The 24,585-nt window shown below is 47.0% G+C and overlaps 1 protein-coding gene across 2 annotated transcripts in view; it reads right to left on the bottom strand.

The window, feature by feature from the left end:
* Positions 1–24,585, bottom strand: part of SDK1 (sidekick cell adhesion molecule 1) — a 540,366-nt gene that overhangs the window by 138,834 nt on the left and 376,947 nt on the right. For both annotated transcript variants that reach the window (XM_027125645.1, XM_027125644.1), the window contains 3 exons: positions 13,195–13,310; positions 11,172–11,364; positions 3,971–4,069 (listed from right to left, as the gene is read on the bottom strand). In XM_027125645.1, the coding sequence (XP_026981446.1) occupies positions 3,971–4,069; positions 11,172–11,364; positions 13,195–13,310 (408 nt within the window). The remainder of the gene's footprint in view (positions 1–3,970; positions 4,070–11,171; positions 11,365–13,194; positions 13,311–24,585) is intronic.

The following is a 24,585-nucleotide window of genomic DNA, read 5'->3' as shown; positions in this document are numbered from 1 at the left end:
GCCGCGCACAGAGGGACCACGCGGGGGCGTGTGGTGGGCAAGGCCCCGAGCGGGCCGTCCTGGCCGTGAGTGTCCCTCTGGCTCCGGTGCAGGAACGGGGGGCCCCCAGCCAGGGGCCGGGCCTCCAGCTGGCGCCCTACCTGCTCCAAACAGCTGCCCAACTGAGACTAGCGACCGGAGGAGCTTCAGAACTAATTCTGCGTGGATCCGGCGTGAACTCTCTGCGAGAGGGCAGTGCATCCAACCCCAGGCTGTCTGCCTGCATCCCGGCCCTCACAGACCAGAGCTCACGCAGGGAGACAGGAGGACGCTGGAATTTACAGGGAGCGCTCGTGGGCAATTCACGCGCGAGCCCGGCGGCCCTGCCGCTCGCCTCTCCTTCCGGCAGCACAGGGGAGCTCCCGGCACCCAGTTTCCTGAGGGCCGTCTGCACACAGAGCCGCCTGCACGCGGGACTGACGTCATGCTGCCGGCAGCTGCTCTAACAGCCTCGGGCGCAGAGGGACGGTCGCTGGTCCCCTGCGGACGTTTCCTGAAAGGGGCTTTTGGAGGCCAGGTCTGCCCACAAACACGGTTTTTCTTTTGCTATACTTGGTAAAATTCTCTCCCTCCAGCCTGGAAAAGGCCTCTGGGGTGCTGCCGGCGTGCCCCACGGGAAGCCCAGTCAACCTGGGGAGCGCCGCCCTGCGTGTCCGGGCAGAGCGTCCAGGGCAGGGAGAGCCCCACGGAGGGCAGAGGTCCCTGGCAGGTGACCACCGCCGGGCTCTCCCCTCTGGGGAGGCCCTCTTCCCCCGCAGCCCATCGTACAGGGTGGGCGGGAAAGGCGAGGGCACAGGCCAGACGTGGTGGGACAACGCGGCCCCGAGACAGGAGAGCGGAGCGTCTGCCTGCAGCTCCGGCCCAGACCCTCAGAGCTGCCACCGCGTACTCGCTCTCGGCCCAGGGGCAGCGCGACCCAGCTCTGAACAGCTGGCGCTGCGAAGGCTGAGTTCCACAATAAACATATAGCTGCTGCCTGTAACTACAGGAATTTGTTTAATAAAACACGAAATTGGGTTCCTCAAGCTCTATTAGCTGGCGTGACGGAGGACCACCCATCGGGAGTGCTGGTGCCGCCGCTCAGCCTGGGGAGGTCGGCTCCCCTCGGGTGATGACGCCCGGGGGGCTCCTTCAAGACTGGAAGCTGGAGGGGAGACCTCGGTGCTCCCCAAGGGCAGGGTGGGGCTGAGGGTGTGTCTGTGAGGGGGCGAGGCCTGCCTGCCGCCCGGGGAGTGCGTCCACCGAGGGGTCCTGGCCAGATTTCTGAAACGCAGCACACTGAGGTGAACCCTGAAGCCTGAGCTGACGGAGGTGAACGGTCTGCCTCTCCCCACCTCAGCCCCCTCTGAAATCAGCAGTAGGTACGGCTCTAATTCACTCTAATTCAGCCACAGACGGTCCCCAAGGGGCCTGAGCTCGAAGGCCTTTTTCTTCCAGGCGGTAGGGCCTCCTGCTAAGCATTTGCTTCTGGGTTTGCCTTCCCTCTCACTAGCCTGTTTTTCCTCCCTTTGTGTACCTTAAAGTGACATCCTGCTGTCTGCAACCTCCCTCCGCCGCCCCTGCACCCGCCTGGTTTAATTCCTTCCGCTCCTGGCCACAGGAGGGCTTCTTCATTACATACTCAGCACTGCAGTCCTCTACTACGGAGACCTCAGAACGTGCAACACATTGGGGTTTTGAGGTCCAGTTTCAATAGTGACTTTTCCCCATTCCTGGACTTAACATTATTTAAAGTGGGTATTTCAAAACATCAGCTTCTCGAGGGCAGAACTAGATTCGTAAATTTACTTCATTTAACAGTGAGGGTCAGAGGCGGCGTCAGTTCTCAGGTACCATCTGGACCCGAGGACTCCACTCTGTGAGGGGGTCTGGTCGAGTCCAGGTGAGTAGAGGGCATCCAGCAGGGAAGCAGTGGGCGGGGCTGACGCTGGGAGGTTTCCTGAGTGACGGGAGAGAAAGGAGGAGTTTCGTGGAGGAACACGGTCCCCCGGGCACTGCAGGGAGAGTGGTGCTGCCCCCCGCCCGTGTCTGGGGGCCCCCGCAGCCCTCCAGCTCGAGCGGGTCACAAGTCAGCATCAGAGCGCGCCGCACTCCTTTGGACGCCCCCTGTGTTTGCAAAGCTGAGTTTTTGGTGGTTGCTGTGATAAGGACACAGGAACAACGTGAAAGCCGACGTGGAACAGGAGCTTTGGCAGGCAGGTCCACTCTGATTCCAAGTTGGAGAAGCTGGGCAGGACCTGGGGGCGCACACGTCCCATCAGGAACTAACTGGTTATTTGAGAAGGTAATGCAAATATTCTTTTCTTTCAATTAATGTGTCTGCTCTTTTCAAACGTCTATTAAGGAGCTAGGATAGAAATACTTACTAAGTTGTGTGCACCTGACCACCTGGCAAGCAGAACTGCCGGGTGTTTCTCTGGCCTGCGGCGTGGCGAGGGGCCCAGTGAGTCACCGAGCGCAAGGACCCGAGACAGGGACGCTCTGGGCTGGGGTGAGCAGCGCGGGTCGAACCCGCGTCCAGGCGTTGATGACGTGGAGGAGAGGACGCGGCACCCCTGTCCTGGCTTGGCCACCTGCTGGCCGCGTGACCCTGGGACATCATCGCTCAAGGTCTCAGACGGGGTTACGAGACGCGCCTTGCCTGGTCGTTCGGAAAGTAAACAAGAGCCGGAACGCTAAGGGGGCCTGCACGCGGGAGGCGCCCACGGGTGGTGCTGCCACCCAGCACACAGGGTGGGAGGAAGGGGACTCTGACCCTGTGGCCAGGCCGGGGACAGCCGACCGCCCCTGGTCCACACGGCTCACTCCCGGACAGTTTTCTTGACCACACAGCCGGCGTGAGCACGCTTCCTGGGCCACGGGGCTCACGAGGGACCCCAGGGGCATTGGTGGTCGGCTGGACCACCTGGCCAGTCGCTGAGGGGCGGGCACAGCTCCGGCTCCCGAGGGGTCACCAGCGGACGGACGTGAGGTCCCCAGGAAGGGCTGCCAGAGCGGTGGGGCCTGCGCTGTGAGAACGCTTCGCGGCTGGCAGGACGGTTCAAGTGCTGTCTACTGAATGGAAAGGGCCGCCCGGGGCAGATCAGGCCAGGCAGCCCCCGGGGCTCGCCCGCAGCCCCCTGAGGGTGTTTCGATGCCCGTGTGTGGGGAGGGGGGAAGGGGCGTGCGAGGGGAGCCCTGACCTGCTGGAACACGGTCCTCCCCAGCCTCCCCTGAGGCCGAAGCCCATGCGGATTTTATCAAGTCTGCGATTCTTTTCCCCAAACTAGGGTTTAAATTCAGCTTGAACCTGAGAAGTTCTTCAGAAACCTCTTCTACAACATAAAATCATTAAAAGCCCTACAAGGTGAGCTGTTCCCCAGAGACCCCGCGTAGGAGAGGAGAGGCGGCCGGTGCCCAGCCCCGCGCCCCTGGGTCCCCGGGCGCTGCTCACCCTGAGGTCCCCCGAGGGTCCCGAGGGGGCCGGCGGCCTGGCACTGGCACCGGGGGCGTGGCCTGGCCACTCGCAGGCCGGGGCGCCCAGGGCACAGCTGCCTAGGAAAGGTCACCCCACCCGCCTGGCCTCAGCCTCCTCAGCTGTAAACAGTCGTAATCTCAGCAGTCGCCTCACCGAGTTGCCGTGAGAACTAAGGGAGAGAAAGGCCCACGAGAGGACGCACCAGAAACACGGATTCCTGCCGACCGGAGGCGCTAGAGGCTTGTTCAGATAAGGCGCGGAGGCCAGTCTCCAAACTCTGCGGCTGCAGCCCAGGCAGGAAAGGGCACCGCCTGGGGGATGGCGAGCGAGCCCTCTGCCCTCCGCCCTGCGGCTAGTCACCCTGCAGGGGCCGCAGGCACCCGTGCGCTGCCAGCCGCGCTGCTTGGGGCTGGGTCCGTCGCTCTGTGTTGGGGCAAACGTGTTCCTCCTCTACCTGAAGACTGAGACCCTTACCTGTAACGATGCCGTTTTTCTCCAGGGGCTCCTGCCAGCTGACCTTCAGAGACGTGTCCAGGATCTCCGTGAAACTCAGGTGTCCCACAGCTCCGGGTTCTAGCAATTAAACACAAAGACGTCTGTTAGCAAGACAGCCCAATACTCTCTGGTCAGATTTGTGTGGAACGTTCTCACTGTGGAAGGGGGCAGGGAGCTGGGCCAGAGCCCGCAGGAAATGTCAGAGAAAACCCAGAAGGGACAGGGAGTCCGAGGTGTTGGAGGTGACCCGGCTATGGTCACATAAATTATTTCACTCGGCCTCATCCCGGCCTCACCAAGAACTGCAGAGACCGGCAGCAGGAGAGGCAGACACAATCCCTTCTCTGTCTTTCTCCTGATCTGATCTAATTGGAACAACCAGGTGGCTGGATCCTGAAAGCAACCGCATGCACCGGCATCCCCAGAGGCCTTTGCAGCCGTGTCATGTGTCTGGCTTGTGTGGGGACAGAGCCCGGAGCCCTGGCCCAGAGGCAGTCCCGGCCACACCTGGCTGCAGGGCGATGCCTGCCGACCTGATCCAGAATTCCAGGCCGCAACCCTTACTCACTCTCCCCAGGGGCCCCAGGGGCAGGGCGGGCGCGAGAAATTTCCAGCAAAACGGCATGTTTCCCTGGAGTTTCCCTGACCGTAGCCCCTCCTAGTGCAGGAGGGCAGAGTGGCGGAGCTGCGATTTAACGCTGGGCTCAGTGGGGTTCAAGCCTGGCCCCTCTGCTTGCTGGCTGTGCATTACTTAAGCTCTCTAAGCCTTAGTTTGCTCATCTGTGAAATGGGGAAAATAACTCCGCAAGGTAATCGTGAGAAGGAATGGAATAAAACACGGAAGCGCTTAGCGTGTCCTGACACCACAGAAATGCTGATGGACGTTGGCTGCTATCGTTACTAGTTGTCAGTTATCGTACCATCAGAATATAAAGTCATTTCTAAGATGAACTTGCTGTCACTTTGAAGAACACCAGAGAGAAAAGGCCTGAGAGGCCACAACAGGAGTTCAGCAGATCCAAGATCACGGATTCTCAGAGCCGGAGGGACGTTACGAATCTGCTCGGATCCCTCCCCGGCTTTGCAGCCGTAAAATTCAACGCCAGGCCCAGGGCAGTGAAGCAACTGCCCGAGGATGCACAGCTACCAAGCCCAGAGCTGGGCCTGGCAGGGGCCTCCTGCTTGCTCTGGGGGGACCACAGGGCCATCCGGGGGCGCGGTACTTGTGGCGCACGGGCTTAGTTGCTCCGCAGCACGTGGGATCTTCCCGGGCCAGCGCTCGAACCCGTGTCCCCTGCATGGCAGGCGGATTCCTGACCACCGCGCCACCGGGGAATCCCACATTGCACTCTCTGAGTGTGGAACGTGGTAAAGGAGAACGGCTGTCAGGACCATCTCATCCTCCCCCAACTGTGAGTTTCCAGAAAGACGGTCTGACGGATTTTTGAACTGACTTGTTCTTTTTTCAATCTATAGAGCAGCAAAGAAAGCTTTTGGTTCCTTTTCTATTCTCAGTGTTTCTGCTTCCTGGATTCCTGCCCAAATAGTCCTGTCCTCTAGCTCTGCTGGAACCAGCTGGCAATGTCCAGGCTTAAGTTTATATTGTTTCCTCTCTACTGAGCTTCCCACTCCACACACCCTGGCCCCAAGTTCTTATTTCATCAGAGCGTTGGAGAAGGGGGCCAGCTGGACGTGGGGCTAACCATGGCGCCATCCGCGCCGTCACTACAGAGCGATGGCGGCCATTCCTCCAGCGCCCAGAGTCCCAAGTCCTCTTTTAAAGGCCACGCCCCCCCCCAAGAGCTGACAGCAGCCCTACCTCCCCCGTTTCAGTGAGATCGTCCCTACTTACAAGGATGCTCTATCTTTCCAAGTAGGATGAACAGGCTCCCTGCCTATCAAAAAAATGGTGGTTCAGTTAGAAAATTCTAAAAAGATGACGTCACTGCCATTTTTCTCAATTCCCAGGACATTCCTGATTTCTCTCTTCCTTACGAACCAGCGGGCCTGGCGGCCCTTAAGGCTCTGTTTCCTGGCTGCACAGCACTGTGAGATGTTTCCCCATAGTCAGTGTCTGTCTGTTTAAACGGCAACAATAGGGCTTTTTTAGTAAAGAATTCAGCCAGGAGTCTTCTCTCATGTATCTGAAGAAGTTCTCTGCTTTTTGCCACTTTTTATTTTTAACAAATGTCCTCTGGGAAGTAAAACCTGACATCCGGTTGGACCTGGCCGTGGTTGTTGCTGAGATGCGGCCCTGGCCTCTTCTTTCAATCATGAACTAGAGGAAAACGTCCAAATGATGAAGGGCCGTGAGGGGTGCTTGACAGCCGCTCCTAGAGTTCACCACCACCTTCCTTAGTTATGGGGACTCTCCCCTCCCACCCCGCTTGCAAACGTAAAGCTGTTAGGCTGTGTTTTCCCACAGAGGAGTGGAGCACGGAGGCTCCGAGCAAGCAGAACGTCCCTTCTTCTTCCAGAAGCCCCTCTGCTCGCCACCCCCTGCACTGTCCCCAGACCAGCCTCCCCTCACACGACAGTGCCAGCGCCCAGGGAGCCTCCCGTTCCTCTTACGCCCACCTGATTCCCAAAGCGACTGCATCCGCTTAGGTGGAATGGCACTGATATCAGATATTTCCATCTGCGGTTAGACCACGGGCTCAATTATATTCCCTCAATTATTTTCCTCGGAAAATAAGGTCATGATCGCTAATTGCTAGGACTCCCAAACCTACGGCTTCAGACTCTCTGCTGCCCACTGGCCACACCTGCCTCCATGTGAGTGTGATCCGACCAAACCCAGCGTCCTAACCCTGGACCTGTTTCCCTCCTTTCAGTCACGGGCATCACCATCTGCCCCGTCACCTACGCTGAAGTATGTGGAGTGATCTGCAGAACCCCTTCTTCCCACCCCCTAAGTCTGACCAGCCCCCAGTTCTCTGTGACATGCCTCTAGCGTCTCCCCTGCTGCTGGCTCCACCGCTGGTGTAGAGGTGCACGTAAGTACTTGCCTTCTTCCCAGATTGCATCACCTTTCTCTCTAGCCCATCATCACAAAACCTCCAGACAGAGCTGTTGAAACACTCAAGTCACAGCCCTAAGGGAAGTCCCTCTGTGGTTCCCCAATGCCTAGACTATCTCTGTCCCAGCGTCTTAACTTAGCAGTTGAGACTCTCCTGGGTCGGCTCCCACCTTGTTCTCTAGGGTCACCCCCACCCCACAGGCTACGCTGAAGCTGAGCTAAATGCCTCATACCCTCTCACACTCTCTTCTCCTCCCTTCGCCTTTACGGGTTCTGTTTCTTCTCAACCATTCTCGGCATCAAAAGCTTATCCATCAGGGCTGACCTCGGTTCTCAGCTCCTCCACAAGACTGACCTGGCCCCCCCAGGTATTTTCTGTCACTCCTCACTGGGCTGCCGCAGCCACTGCTAACGACCTCCTTCCTCAGTGGCACTGACCTCAGTCCTGTCCACCTCATATCTGATTAGGCTGCCAGCTCTAAAGGCAGGGGCTGTGCTTACTCATCTCTGCTCCCCCTTCAACACGCAGCTGGCTACCTCTCACATGATAGGTATTCTACAAACCTCGGAATGGAAGTACGTATACACGTTTGTATGTTGGACAGATGGATGAATGAATCCCCTGTAATTATGACAGGCCCAGTACACACAGAACTTGATGAGGTAGCCTTAATATTTTTTTTTGAAAAAAGAGAAGGCTACACCTGACCAACTGTCTCTTTTAATCCTAAAATCTGATGAGGGCTAGAGAAAGTTTATAATTATAAGGCAGATTCCAAAGCAGAATACACATTATATTTTCAAGAACTCATGAAACCTTAACTGAGACTGATCATGTTCTGGGCCATAAGACAAACCTCAATAAATTTAAAAGAAGTGAAATTATGCAAAGTGTGTTCTTTGACTGTAATGGAGCCAAGCTAGAAGTCAAAGGCAGAAAGACAGCAGGAACATCTCCAACACATGGAAATTAAATGCCACACTTCTAAATAATCCATGGGTCGAAGAGGAAGCCTCAGAGGAAATAAAAATGTATAGAGCTCAGTGAAGATGAAACAGAACGTACCAAAATATGTGGGATGCAACTAGAGCAGTGTGAAGAGGAAAATTTATAACACTAAATGCTGACATCAGAAATGAGGACAGACCTCAAATCAATCACCTAAGTGCTTACCCCAAGAAATTAAAAACAGAAAAGCAAAATAAACCAAATCAAGCAGAAGGAAATATAAGAGCAGAAATCCATGAAATTGAAAATAAGAAAACAACAGAGAAAAGTTAATGAAACAAGATAGCGGTTCTTCAAAAAAAATCAATAAAATTGATAAATTTCTAGGAAGAATGACCAAAAACCTCCACAAAAAACAGAAGAATGAAATAGGGAATCTGACTACATATTTTGCAGCCACTAGAAAAACAATAAGGAAGTACTACCAACAACTTTACACTCAGAAATTCCACAACTTTGTGGATTGATTCCTTGAAAATCACATATTACCAAAATGAAACAGACGACTGAGCAGTACTGTAACCATTAAAGAATCTGAAGTTATAACTTAAAAACTCCCAAAAAAGAACTCTCCAGGAACAGAGGATTTCACTGAAAAATTCTACCAAACATTTAAAGAAGAATGAATACCAATTTTACACAATCTCTTCCAGAAAACAGAAGAGTACGAACTTATTTTATGAGGCCAGTATTATGCTGATACCAAAACCAGACAAAGACAATAAATACAGCAAAGTAAAATTTCAGACCAATATCTCTCATGAACTTAGATGTAAAACATCTTCCATAAGGTATTAGCAAACCGAATCCCACAACATGAACAATAATTATACACCATGACCAAGTGGGATTTATTCCAAGCATGCAAGGTTGGTTCAACATTTGAAAATCAATCCACCTTATCAATTAACAAACTAAAAAGAAAAATCATATGGTCATATCAATTGATGCTGTAAAAGCAGTTGAAAAAATTCAACATTTATTCATGACAAAAACTCTCAGCAAGTTAATATCAGAGGGAAGTTACCTCAACTTGATAAAGAACAGCTATGAGAAATATCATACTTAACAGTAGAAGACCAAATGTTTTCTCTCTAAGATCAAGAACAAGGCAAGAATGTCTGCTCTCACCACTCTTATTCAACATAGTACTAGAAATTCTAGTCATTGCAATGTGGCAAGAAAAAGAAATAAAGGACATATAGATTAGAAAGGAAGAAAGGGAAGGACATGGATATGTCTATAAAAGAAGAATCTCTGTGGTATTGGAACCATGCAGTATCTTGATTGTGATGGTAGATACACAAATCTATACATGTGATAAGTCGCACAGAACTAAACACACACACACGAGAACAAGTAAAACTGCAGAGATCTAAATTGGATCGATGGGTTGCATCAATGTAGATATCCTGGTTGTGATGTACTATACTTTTGCAAGTGTTACCATTGATGGAAACTGAGCTAAGTGTACATGGGATCTTAGTATTATTTCTTACAAGTTCCTGTGAATCTATAACTATCTCAATAAAATTTCAGTTAAAGAAAAAGCAGATAGCAGATCAAAGTCAGAGTATGGAAAGAACATCAGGGATCAGTTAATAGTGGCAGAGTTACTTTTTATCTTTTTAATGGGAGGAATATCAGTGGTCTCAGAGGGTCAAGAAATCCATTTCTATTCTTCCTGTGTCACTAATTTGACACAGACCTTGAGTCAATTCAAGGCGGTTACAGCAGAGTAGTGGAGTGAAAGCCAGGTGGCCAGGGCTTATGGGGAGTGGGAGAGGTTAGGAGGCAGAGTAATCGTTTATACTGAGAGCTGGGTGACTCAGTGGGCAGCACGGTCAGGGAGTTGGCACTTCCGGGTGAGGGAGACCTGAGCACATTTGTGGGCTGAGGAAAGGTCAGACTCTTCATCCTCTGAGAGAGGAGGGAAGAGGACCAAGAGTGAGAACATAGGGAAACTCAGGTGGAAGTGGGGGAAGCGAGGAAGCTCAACTTGCACGGCCTTGACCTCTGTAAGTGTCATTGCTGGGAGGACAGTGAAGCTGGGTCTCAGGGGGCAGGACAGAGCGGAGCAGTGGATGACAGCACCGAGCAGAGATAAGTACAGAAGGTCAGACCACACCCAGAGCCCAGCTGAGATGGGAGAGGAGGAAGCTGGAGGAGAGACAAATGGCAGCCTTTTTAAACTTATTTAAGTTTTAATTCTCCTTATAAAAGAGTACATACTCATTGTAGCAAAGAGAATATGCAGAGAAATAAGAAGAAAATAGTAAAAGATACCCATAATCATGTCACATGGAGATAACAACTGTCGGAATTGTGATATATTTCCTTCAAGGTCTTTTCTCAGCTAATATGGTGTTATACAAGTGTATTTGTATAAAATTTGTAACTCATATAGTTTTGTATACTGTTTTTTTTTTTTTTTTTTACCATGTAACATGAGATCAAGACCGTTTCCTCGCAAAACTTCTTTTTAATAACTACAAAATATTTAGTATATTGTCATTCCATAGGTTTTCAATTATCCCCCTTTGGAACATTTGAATGTTTTTCATTTTTTTTTCAATTACTAATAATTGTAACTAACCTCATTGTATATAAATCTTTATGCACATCTGTGATCATTTTCTCAGAAAATGTTTTCCAGAAGCATCAGTTGGCCTAGGAGCAGAGAAACAGCTGATCTGAATTGACCAGCTGGAGACAATGGAAAGTCCAGGGTCTTAGAGAGGCGCAGGTGAGATTCCCCTAGGGAAGGTCGGGGAAGACATGGGCTGGGAGGCTTTAAGGGGAGATTCAAGAAGAAGGTAAGGGGATTGGAAGTTGAAATCTGAGTGAAGAGTAGTCTAGCAAGACAAGACCAAAGGCTGACTGTACAGCTGGGACTGGACTGTCCCTCTTGTCCTCACAGCTCCTTCCTCTAGCCAGGCTTCCTTCCACACTCCACAGACCATCTCTGCAAACATTATTACTACTTTCAATGACTTACCTCTCCAGGGTGAGCAGACTGTGAACACACTGAGAACACGGAGCTTGCTAGAGACCCACCCTGGCTCCTCCCCTGTGCTGGATACGACAGTGGCCCAAACCTCTTTGACAACTGGCTAAAGGCTATCGATAAGAACTTGGAAAGGAGTACTCACTGTCTTCATGTGTCCGTATGAGCTGAGGCGGGCTTGGAGGCCCGTCCCCCGGAGTGGTGAAACACAGAACTGATGTGAAGTAAGCAGTAAACTTCTTCAAGTTCGTTATGTACCCATGGTGGACTCCATGGAAATCTGGAGCAATGGTGACGACAGTGACGGCCTCAGGGACATCGGCTGGCCACGCCAGAAGCTGGGATGGAACGGGGTGAAAAAGAGATCCTTTTAATTGCATGTCTTCACCCTCAAGTCTGCACCAGAATTTTATTTCACAATTAAAATGTCTTCAAAGAAAGCAAAGTTGTAATTAAGGAACCCCATACAGCCTACATTTTATAATCTCACTGAAAAATATTGAGTTTAAAAGATATCTCGTAGATTATTGAGTACAAGTATGTATATTTATATATATTTTTATACATGTGTACATAAATAAAATATCTACTCTAACTCATATTGGGAAAATGGACACTCCTCAAACCTTCACCTTCTGTTCACTTAAACATGTTACAGAACATATTTATTTTTTAACATTTAGAAATAATGATGACATTACTGTTATTCAACTGCATCAGTGCAATCAAACATCAGTACAAACATTTTTCTAGTTAGGCACCTGCTGATTCAAAAAGAAGCCCCCGGTTCAATGGGAACAATGGTAATTATTTATAACTCACATGACACCAGTTTTCTAAAAAGGATTTTAGGAGACATTATACTTTTAAAGAAATATAGTACATATACACGTTCCAAGGGAAGTTGTTTTAATGTTTTGGCAACATTATGTATGAATGTGACTTTTAATTCCTGACACCAAACATTTCTAGGGTTAATTAGGTCTGAAAATGGACACTGTGCAGAACAAGGAGCATATTTATATAGATTTTAGGCCGACAACCAAGCCATCGAATGAACACCCCAGTCTTGCCAATAAGACCTGACAGGAGAGTCAGGAAGGCAGAATCCACTTCGTTGATCAACATGATTTCCTTTCTAAGGAGCTTCTGACTGTAGATACCTCTGGGGGCAAAAAAAAAGGCAGGACAAATTTCCAGCTACGTCTGCCTTTCTAGTGAAAACCAAGTGTTTTAGTAAGTTGAATCCAAATGGAAAAAAGATTGGGAAAAAAATTAACTGTGTGTCTGAGGCAATAACACCCTCTGAATCTGAAATGACCAAGTTTTCAAGCAAACTCTCTATAAAGATACTCCCTGAGTTCACCTGCTGTCACAGAAGATTTGCGAACATGCTGCAGGTAACATTCAGATGGTCTCCCAGGACAGCCAGGAGATGCTGATCTAAAAGGAAACGTAACCTGTACTTTTGGAAACTGCATCCAGGTACATCTCTGAAGGTAACATATTCTGGTACTCAGACGAAGGGCAGATAGGAGTCTGTCCTTGTCTCTAATTCAGTCCGGATAGGTGCCCCGAGTCAGCTGGTCCCAGTTCTACAAACAGAACTTTCCCTAAAGTAGCGAGAGGGGGACCTACTTATCCTTACTTGGTAGAAACATCACTCAGTTGCACCCAGTGTGCTTTGAGAGAACGCCCTTCCAGGAAGAAGTGGTTTGTACACATGCCGATTCCAATCAACAGGGAGAAGTCTCCGACTGGGCATTTGAAAATGGACGGCTCTTCTCATAACATTGCTCAGTTCTATATGAACCGTCCTCTTTTTTTCTTTCTTTTTGTTTTTTGGCCATGCTGCGCGGCTTGCAGGATCTTAGTTCCCCCACCAGGGACTGAACCTGCACCCTCGGCAGTGAAAGCACCGAGTCCTAACCACTGGACCGCCAGGGAATTCCCGTGCACCATCCTCTTGATAACCAATAATTTGAGTTTCTGAACCAGTATAGCTGATGAAAAGACCCTGGATAAAAGGTGACCCCAGAAGGTCAACACACTCTGTAACCGGATGCCGTGGGTTCCTGATGAAATGAGGGGCGGGCAGCCCCCTCACTCATCACAAGACCGTGACACACCACGGCAGCCGCCCGGAGGCTGTGGCCCAAGGCGCCTACCTTGTAGCCCTGGTTGATGCCGTTGATGAACTGCTGGGGTGGAGGGTTCCACAGGAACTGGATGGTTGTGGAGTTCACGGCTTCCACCTGCACGTTCTGCGGGGGCGAGGTCGGCACTGCTCCAGGGCAGCGGAGGGAGACAGCAGGACACGCGGCAGGAGGCGCGGGGCAGGGGAGGGGAGAAGAGATGCTTAGCTGCTGCTCAGGATTCCCCAGCGATCGCAGCGCTGAGAACGGGGAGGGTGATGGACGTTTTGGGAAGCTAATCGTGACGTTACAAAGAAGAAGAACTGGGCGACTTCTCATTTTCTGCTGGGGAATTTTTTAAGGCACACGCAGAAAAGTGGACCGGATCACCTTAGCCCCGTGGGCGAGCCTTTCCTAGGGATCCCAGGATGCATAGCAAACAAAAGCGTTCTCTGATTTCTTTTTTCAGTTACCCAATATTTGAGATCAAGGCAAGCTTTCATCCAGAAATCTGCTTTCCCTGTTATATGTCACAGTGTTTCAAGCCCAATTATCCTTCACATGAAAAAAAAAAATCCTTTTTCATAGATATTGTTATTTATTCATTTGTAGGCTCAATTTCTCTTTGTCTGCCATAGAAATTATCATTTAAACAATTTCCACTTTCCGCTTCTTTTATTGATTTCAACAGCTACTGAACCCAATCATACACCTGCCCAGTGGCCTGTCTGCAAGGAAGTCATATTCTAGGGGAAGCACTCACAGAACTGAAACAGGCAAGCGACTCTAGAAAACACACAGGGCAGAGCCTCTGCCCTAGGGAAGCATGGAAGGCCTCACGTCAGAAGACACCTGCACTAGGTCTGGGATAGAACTCTGAGGAGGGAAAGGCCTTGAGAGAGGCATTCGCACCTGGGAAAACGGAGTGAGCAAAGGCGTGGTATTATGAAAAACCTGGTGAATGGCGAGAAAACAGTGAGCATGGCTGGACATGGGGCCCGGGGGTAAGAGGGGCGGAGGAAGTAGACAGGTCGCTGTGGGGATTGCCTCACATGCCGAACACAGTGGACAACAGTGTATACGGTAGGCAATGGGGAATCAAAAGCCTTGGAAAACAGCAGTGACGTGACATGGCCAGCTTTTTAAGGACGATAACCTCAGTGGCCCCTGGAGAGGGTACTAGTCCACTGGCCGTGCCACGGCAACGTTTTGCAGGATGCAAACGAAGGTCCTGGTTCTTCAGGAGCTTGTTTCAAAAGAAAGACACAGAATCCCAAAGGACCCTTTGGCTTAAGGTACAGAAACAAAGACAAGAGGCTCTTGGCACAAAACACGTGAGGACAGAGCATGGTCCTGTTAAAAATTACTATACACCTTTCATTACACTCTTCTTCAGAAGCTCATCTCATTAGGCAGAGGTGAAAAACATAGAATTCATCCAGGCCCCTCCAGTCACGCTCCAGGTCACCTGTCTTTTCCCATCTGCTCTGGCTGCGCTATCTCTGGGTCCCTCCCTCAGTAAGTCACCAAGAAGACTGTCCCACTTCTCACTCAGCACCCATCCAAAATTTGTGGACTAAAAATGGCCACGGGGATTGCTTTGCCTAGGCTGTAGAAAGTTGGAAAGAACATCGCAGCCATTAAGCATGAGAAAAAGCTGAACAAACGATAGAGTCCGACCTTTTCTTGAGCCCGTAAGGAAGCTGAGGTCACAGGGCAACCAAGTGTCTAAAATATAAGAAAAGACGGACCTCCCCAAGGAGTTGGAATGTGAACATGGGCTCGCCTGTGACAGAGCACGAGAGAAAGAGCAATGGACACCACACAATTGGGAAAATTCAGCGAAATTCTTAATGAATTGCTAAAGGCTGAATGTGGGCTAGCAAGGGAGTACATAGAAAGTCTGTGCTGCAGATACACAAAAAGGTACAATGCATGTAAGACACAAAAACAAGAATAACAGCCCTTCTCATCAGAAACTATGTGAGCCAGAAGGTAATGGGGTGATATCTTTAAAGGACTGATAGAAAAATCTATCACCCCGGAATTCTACATTCTGTGAAAATATCTTCTAAATATGAAAGCAAAAAAAAGACATTTTCAGAAAGACAAAAACTGAGAGAATTCATTACTGGCAGACCTGCATGCACTATGACAAATGTTAAAGGAATATGATATCAGACACCAAAACTTTAGATCTATGCAAAGAATTGATGACTTCTGGAAATAGTTAAAATGAAGTAAATGTAATGTACTTTCTTCTTATTTTGGCTCTCAAAAAATAGTAGCAATTTATTGTGGGCTTATAACATAGGTAAGAATAAAATGACTGACCACAATCGCACAAAAGGTGGGAAGAAGGGATTGAAGGTATACTGCTACAAGGTCCCTACATTACTCACACAATGGATTTCAAGATACATTGTAGTTAATGAATGATATATATATTTAAACTCCAGAGTAATCACTAAACAGATTTGAAAAAGAGATCTAAATAAGGCAAGAGTAGAAAAAATAATGTAATTCTAAAAATATCTAATGAATCAGAAAGCAGGCAGGCAAAAGGAAGAGAAAAGGAAAAAGATAAGAGAGAAAACAAATAAAGAACAATTAGCGAAACGGCAGGTTTTAATCCCATCATATCGACAGTTACATTAAATATATAATGTAATATATTATCAATATATTTTATTGTATAAGCCAATAAAAGAGACATTATCAGTTGGATGAAGAGCGAGACCCAACTACACGGTGTTTAAAACAACCCCACTTTGACTATGAGGACACAAATAGCTTAAAAGTAAGAGAACGGAAAAAAATACATGAAACGCTAATTAAAAGGAACCTGGAGTGGTTATATTAGTATCAGTCAAAGTAAATACCCTACCAAGGAATAAAACCAATGATAAAGAGGGATATTATATAATGATGACGTGATCTATTCACCAAGAAGACTCAGCAATCCTAAATGCAGGTGCAACAGAGCTTCAAAGTACAAAAGGCAAAACTGAAAAAACTGAAAGTAAAAACTAGACAAATCTATTAGTATAGTTGGCGACTTCAACACTCCTTTATTTAAAAAAAAAGAGGTAGACAAAGGATATCAGTAAGGATCTACAAGAACCACATCATCAAGTAACTTGACCTACATAATGTTTCTTTTGAAATCTACCCAATAACAACATACTACACGTTCTTTTCAAGCACATATGGAACTTAACTGAGGTGGACATATTTGAAATATACATGTCATATAAAACAAACCTAAACAAGTTAAAAATAACTGAAATCACAAAAAGTATGTTTTATGACCCAACAGAATTAAACTTGAAATTAACGACAGAAAGATATGTAGAAAATCCCTAAAAACTTCAAGATTAAGGAGCACATTTCAAAATAACCCATGAGTTAAAGAGGAAATCACATGGAAAGTTAGAAAGCATTTTCAGTTTAATGGAAGTGAAAAACACAACATATCAAAATTTGGGGATGCAGAAGTGTTAGAGGGGAATTTATAGCATTTGGATGTTTATATTAGAATCGAAACTTCTACCTTAAGAATCTGTGAGAGTAAATTAAACCTATGGAAAGAAACAGTAAAGAAAAAGAGCAGAAATCAATGAAATAAAAATAAACAGTAATTGAGGAAATCAATGAATCCAAAAGCTGGTTCTTTTAAATATCAATAAACTCCTAGCCAGACTGATCAAGAATAGACAGAAATCACAAATTATCAACATCACCAGTATCAGGAGACGCCTCTATAAACCCTACTGAGATTAAAAGAATAGAAGAGCATTTTGAGTATCTTTATGCTCATTAATTCAACAACTTAGATGAAATGAACAAATTCTTTAAAAGAAACATACTTCCAATCTACTCAAGAAGAAATAGATGACCTGAGTAGTCAAAGAGCTATCAAATATTTGAATACAAAATTAAACCCTTCCAACAAAAAAACCTCTAAGCATATAAGGTTCACTGGTTAATTCTACCAAGCATTTGAAGAATGAAATAAAAGACATTGTAAAGCATTATCCTAACACCAAAATAAGAAACAGATGTTGAAAAAAAAAAAAAACTACAGGCCAATATCCCTGAGAACACAGGCGCAAAAACCCTTAATAAAGTATTAGAAAGTCGGGCTTCCCTGGTGGCGCAGTGGTTGAGAGTCCGCCTGCCGATGCAGGGGACGCGGGTTCGTGCCCCGGTCCGGGAGGATCCCACATGCCGCGGAGCGGCTGGGCCCGTGAGCCATGGCCACTGAGCCTGCGCGTCCGGAGCCTGTGCTCCGCAACGGGAGGGGCCACAACAGTGAGAGGCCCGTGTACCAAAAAAAAAAAAAAAAAAAAAAATTAGAAAGTCAAATTCAGCAATATGTAAAAATCACAATTTATCCTAATCAAGTGGGGTTTATCTTATAAACATAAGGCTGGCTCAATATTCGAATATCAATCAGGGTAATTCAACATCATCAATAGAATTTTAAAAATATAATCATCTTAATAGATTTAGAAAAAGAATTTGACAAAATTCAACCTCCAATAGTGATGAAAAGAAACCCCTCAAACTAGGAATTAAAAGGAACGTACTGAACTTGCTAAGGAGCATCTGTAAATCACCTACAACCAACAACTTATTTAAAATGAAAAACTGAACGCTTTCCCCTGAGATCAGCAACAAAGCAAAGGTGTCTTTCTTGCCATTCCTATTCTGGAAGGGCAAGCTGGTGCAGTAATCCGAGAAACAGAAATCAAAGGCACACAGATCGAAAAGGAAAACAAAACAAAACACAACAGCCTCTCTCTATTCACAGACAATATGATCATCCATGTAGAAAATTCCTCAGTCTACCAACTATATACTCCTAGAACTGAAAGTAGCAAGATCAAAACACAGAAGTCAATTATATTTTGAAACATGAGCAATGGACAACTGGAAATTGAAATGAAAAATTTAGTACTGGGGCTTCCCTGGTGGCACAGTGGTTAAGAATCCACCTGCCAACGCAGGGGACACGGGTTCGAGCCCTGGTCTGGGAAGATCCCACATGCCGCGGAGCAGCTAAGCCCGTGCGCCACAACTACTGAGCCTGCGCCCTACAGCCCACGAGCCACAACTACTGAGCCCACGTGCTGCAACTACTGAAGCCCTTGCGCCTAGAGCCCATGCTCTGCAACAAGAGAAGCCCCCACAATGAGAAGCCTGCGTACTGCAACGAAGAGAAGCCCCGCTCGCCGCAACTAGAGAAAGCCTGCGGCAGCCACGAAGACTCCACGCAGCCAAAACTAAATAAAATAAAATAAAATAAAATAAAGTCAGTACCATTTACATGGCAGTTAAAACATGAAATAGATATTAATTTAACAAACTGTACGCAAGATCCGTATGCTGAAAACTGATGAAAGAAATTAAAGCCCCAAGTAAAGGATGAGTCGCACATTAATGGTTGGAAGACAACATAACAAAGGTGTCAACTCTCCCCCAACTGATCTATGGGTTGAATGCAATCCCAACCAAAACTGCAGCTAGCAGTTTTTAGAAATTGAAAAGTTGACTTTAAAATGTATATGGAAAAACAAAGAAATTAGAATAGCAAAATCAATTTCCAAAAAGAAGAACAAAATTGGACAACCTTTACTACATGATATCAAAACTAACTATAAATCTACAGTAATTAAAACAAAGTGTTACTGGAGAAAGGAGGAACACATCGATCAGTAAAACAGAGTTCAGAAATTATTCACATGCATATCAGCTGGTTTTTAACAAAAGCACAAAGGCCAACTGTGGAAAAAGAGAGTCTTTTCAACAGACGGTGCTGGAACGAACTGGACACCCATGTGCCAGAAAACCCCACAACAACCAATCTGGGTCCATACCTTACACCGTATATGAGAACTAACTCAAAACGGACACGGATCACAGGCTTAAATGTAAATCTATAATTATAAAAATTCTAGGAAAAAATAGTTTTGATGTCGGGTTAGGCAAAGATTTCTGGATATGACAGCAAGGGTACAACCCACAAAAGAAGAAAACTGTAAACTTCTGCTCTATGAAAGACACCTGCTGAGGAAATAAAAGGAGAGGCCTCAGATTGGGAGAAAATACTTGTAAGACACATATCCAATAAAGGACTTTTATTCAGAATATATACAAAAAACTTTCAAAACTCAATAATAAGAAAACCAGAAACTCAAAAAATTGCCCAAACTAATTAAATAGTTACTTCAACAAAGAAAATATAACGATAGAAATAAGCACACGAAAAGGCCCTCAATCGACATCACTGGCCCCCAGGGAAATTAAATCGTGATGCGATACCGCTATACACCTACTAGAAGAGTTAAAATAAAACAGTGACCAGATTTTAGTGAAGATGCAAAGCAACTGGAAGTCTCATACTTTTCATGGGAATGCGGAATGGTAACAGGTACTTGGAAAACACTTTGGTAGTTTCTTACGGAGTTAAACACGCTCTAGCCACAGAATCCAGCAGTCCTACCCCTAAGTATGTATGCAACAGAAGCGAAAACTTCAGTTCTCATAAAAATCCGTATGCCACATTTATAGCAGTTTTAGTCATAACCACCCTAAACTGGAAACATCCCAAAGCCCTTCGACTGGTGGAGAGGAGAACGAACTATGGTCCGTCCACGGGATGGAACACTGCTCAGCAGTGAGCGGGAAGGAGCGTCTCACGCTCACCAGCAACATAGGTGGGCCTCAAATGCATTACACTAGGGAAAGGGGCCTGACCCAAAAGGCTACATGCCGGGTTTTCCCACGTTTATGATATTCTGTAAAAGGAAAAGCTACAGGAGAGAAAACGCGGATGGTTGCCAAGGGCTGAGGGCAGGCGCAGAGCTCTACCCTCGAGGCAGAATTTTACTGTATGCCAGTTATACCGCGACAAATCTGAGTTTAAAAATGCTGCAGATTCTTTGATGCTTTTCTCTCACCTAGAGGTGGTGTCTGTGTCTGGACCCCCTGAATGCAGGCTCTGTGACTATTTTGACCAAGAGAATACAACCCAGGCCTTAATGAACTAGAAGCTTCTACTCCTTATCTCTAGGACTGTCCTTTCTGGGAGCCCCGAGAGGCCATGGCAGGAGTCTGGTGACCCTGCAGCCACCATGCTGGAGAGGCTGTGTGCAGGTGCCCAGGTGGACGGTCCCAGGGTGCCCGGCCTCACAGCCTTCCCTGCTGTGAGTGAACCCATCTCCCCTCCCCCGACACCCACCCGCCAGCCCAGCCCATCTGCCAACTGACCGGGCACAAGGCACTGCCCCTCCGGGCTCCAATTCCCAGCCCACCCAACCATGAGATATGACGCCTTCAGCCTCTAAGTTCATTCTACAGCAATGGATAACCGGACGATCTCCCCCGGAAGAAAGAAGGAAAAGAGGGAAAGGGGAGGAAGGAGAAAAAGAGGGAAGGGAAGGGGAAGGACAACTATCAAGGGCTGTTTGGGAAAGGACTGAAAAGAGCTGCGGCGTTTTCTCTCAGATCCCACGCTCTCATTCTTCGCAGGCTTAGTTCTGGGATTTCATTTCCAATCACTGACTCTGAAATTCCGCACAACTTTCCAGTCAAATGTTGTTACATTTCTCTAAACTAAGACCATACGGATCAAACACTTTACTAAAATGGCATTTTGCATAAACGAAATGAGCAGGAATCTCCTGCTGTTCTTTGCTTTGCTCTGCGTTGGTGCCACGTAACAGCCACGCCGAGAGGCTGTGTTGGTGCCACGTAACAACCACGCCAAGAGGCGCTCATTTGCCCCCTCACCGCACCCCAGGACCCAGGCCTCCAGCCCTGGCTGACCCGGTTAAGAAGGCAATTCCCCCTCCCTTCTCATTACCCAAGACGGCACACAACCATGAGACTCGAGAACCACTGTCTGTGCCGTCCTCACATCAAAGCTCACAGGGTCCGGCCCTTTTGCACACACTCTCCACCCCAAAGTCACAGGATAGAGGTTCCGAGGCCTCAGATCCCTTTCTCTTACCCATCCTGGGTTTTACTCCAAAAATCGCCAACTTTTCTCAGCGCTCTTCTCTCTCAGATCCTTCAGCTTCTCTTTTTCCTAATTATTGTCATCAAAAGTGACTCAGATTTGCGAACAACGGGATTAAAAATTCCCTCAGGTGAGAAGAAGACCTACAGCCCATAGATCCTTCTTGACAGTGCTTCAAACACACGAGTCACTGTGGCTGAAAGGTCTTAATTAGCGACGGTTAGGTAACCCTGCCCTTCTGGGGAAGGCCGGGCTTAGGCTCTGAGCTGCCACCGGTCTGCAGGAAGGTGGAGGCCCACGTGTCCAGAGCCGGGTTCAGTCTTCACCAGGATCCTAGCTGGAAGCTGTGGCCTCCAGGGACCTTTTCTCCCCAGATAATCAGCATTTGAAGTACCATTCTTTCCAATCCTCTAGCTGCAGGCCTTGAAGAGGCCTGGTGAAGTGACAGGTGTTATGCTTTTCTGTGATTTTCATTGCTCAAAAAAAAAAAAATCCATTTTCACCAGGTAATTCCCCCACAGCACAGATCCCAGTGTGTCCTCGGTCTTAAGCGGGATACAGCATTAGCTCACTGGCTACTGTCTCAATTCTCACAGCCAAGGACAAGGAGCTCTGTGGTGAAGCACCCAGCACGCGAGGGCACCTAACAACTAGGTTACGCGAAAGGAAAACCACAGGAGTGGTTTCAGATACAGGAGTCCTTTTCCTCATGGAAAACTTTGCAACCTAAAACGAGGGCCATTTCTGGGAGCTGAGAATGGATTTCTTAGAGAGTGGCGAGTAGGGGGCACTGCAGGGTAGAGTGGTCCCATCAGGGTGCTGTCCACGGGGTGCACCTGGGCTGGGAGATTCTCACGTCTGTCAACTTTTCACAGTAGTAAACCACTGTTTACAGCCACTCAAAAATGTACAACTGTTGAAACTACATTTGAAAACTATATGTGTGCATTACACACATTGCTAAGCGAAGAAAGGCAATCCGGAAAGGCTCCATCCCTTAGGAGTCCAACTATATGACATGCTGAGAAAGGCAAAACTGAAGACAGAAAAAGATCAGTGTTGTCAGGGCTGGGGAGGGAGGGATGAACAGATGGAACACGGGATTTCTAGGGCAAGGAAACGATTCTGTGTGATACTGTAATGGCGGACACGTGCCATTCTACATTTGTCCAAGCCCACAGAATGTCCAACACCAAGAGTAAATCCTGAAGCGAACTATGGATTCTGGGTGATAAACAGGCGTCAGAATAGGTTCATCAGCGATAACAGAATTACCGTCTGGAGGGGGACGCTGACAGTGACGGACGCTGTGGGAAGGGCAGGGGGAGATGGGAAATCTCTGTACCCGCTGTTCAAATTTGCTGTGAACCGAAAATTCCTCTAAAGTCTATTTAAAAAGTGAAACTATACATAGACTTGCTCCGTAAACCTCCTGAATCCGTCACTATTTTGCACTTTCTACAATATATGGTATCTGCGGCCAGGGGGGCTGGGAGTGGCTAAGCCACGCCTTCCCTGACGCCCACTCGTCCAGCTTGTCAAGCTGAGCTTTACTTTAGCTGCAAGTTGCTTCTCATCAGTGAATCGTTGTTGTTGTTCAGTGTGGGGGGGTATTTTTTTCAATTAATTTGGTTAGTATTTTCACCTAGTCATACATACAGGGCATGTGTGATTATGCTTACGATTATTTTCTGGTATTAAGTGCTCCCCGATAAAACATGAATGATTTAAAATCTGTTCTTCTCCCTCATTCCCTTCCTTTCATCTTGGATAGTGATGTAAACTCAGCAAGATCTGATTCTTGATGAAATTTCAAAATGAATCATTTTTTAGAAATTTAAAAACATGTTTAAAAATAATAACCTACAGAAGACATAGAAAATGGACTTGAGGACATGGGGTGGGAGGGCGAAGCTAGGGTGAAGTGACAGTAGCATCGACATATATACACTACTGAACGTAAGACAGCTGGTGGGAAGCAGCAGCACAGCACAGGGAGATCGGCTCGGTGCTTTGCGATGACCTAGAGGGGTGGGATAGGGAGGGTGGGAGGGAGGCTCCAGAGGGAGGGGATCTGGGGACATGTGTGTGCACATGGCTGGTTCACTTTGCTGCACAACAGAAACTAACGCAGTATTGTGAAGCAATTATACTCCAATAAAGATCTATTAAAAGAAAAAAAAAGGATTCCTTGGTGCTTAACTGTAGAATCTGAAGAAAAGAAAGCAAATATGTGAAAGTACATGGTACTGGTCTTGGCAAGGGTGGCCATCGTGGCTTAGTAAGTAACGAAGTGGAGAATGAATGGGTCCATCTTAATTCCAAGCGGCTGCTTCCCACGGAAGAAGAGGAATCAGAGAAGGAAGCAAGGGTATGCTTCCCAGGGGGCTTCGGAAGGCAGTGAGGGTCACTGGCCACAGAGGTGACAGCCAGTGATGAAGGAGGAAGGGCAGAGAAAGCGGTGTGGCAGGGAGGTAGGGAACTGTGTGTGTGCATGTGCACACATGTGCATGTGTGTGTACATGTGTGTACACATGTGCGTGTACGTGTGTGTACATGTGTGTGTACATGTGGGGGGGGAGAGAGAATGATTTTTGGCAGTTGCAGAGAGTGAAAAAAGTCTGATAAAGAGAGAGTCTAGAGGGGATTCTAGGAAGATTTCTGTGTGGTATACCTTGTCAATCCCATGAGCCACTTTTTCTCACCTTTAAGATTACCCTTTAAGAACTTGGTGTCAGATACACACTACTGTATATAAAACAGATAAACAACAAGGACCTACTATATAGCACAGGGAACTATATTCTATATCTTGTAATAACCCATAATGGAAAAGAGTCTGAAAAAGATTATCTATATATGTGTATGTATATGTGTATATATATGCATAACTGAATCACTTTGCTATACATCTGAAACTAATGCAGCATCGTAAATCAGCTATACTTCAAGTTAAAAAAAAGGAAAAAAAATAACCTACTTAATGAAATCAACTCATTAGAAAGGACTACAGGGCTTTACAGCTTCAAATAATTTACTTTTTGAAATATTTTGGATAAGAGATTACAGAACTTATATATGTCATGAGCATTTCAGAATTTTAATCCTTTAATTAAATAAAAAAGGAATGTATCAATATTGCTTACTGCATGCATTTTTTTTGGATTTTCCAACCCGATTTATTTGAAAACTTTCTTAAGAATTTGTTCAACCAAAACTTTTTGAAAAGTTGATTTCTGAAGTTACTACATACATACATATAGTCCACTTTGTTGTACTTGATATTTAAATATGTAAATCTTTATTAAAATTATTTAGGTCAATATTATTAATACTATTTTGTATTTATAAAGACATATTTTCTCACCATAATGAACAACCTTTTGATTAAAGGAACA

This window comes from Aethalodelphis obliquidens, unplaced genomic scaffold, assembly GCF_003676395.1.
Source record: "Aethalodelphis obliquidens isolate GAN/ISIS:26980383/991018 unplaced genomic scaffold, ASM367639v1 scaffold30, whole genome shotgun sequence".
Lineage (NCBI taxonomy): Eukaryota > Metazoa > Chordata > Mammalia > Artiodactyla > Delphinidae > Aethalodelphis > Aethalodelphis obliquidens.
This window is presented reverse-complemented; position numbering and strand designations above follow the sequence as displayed.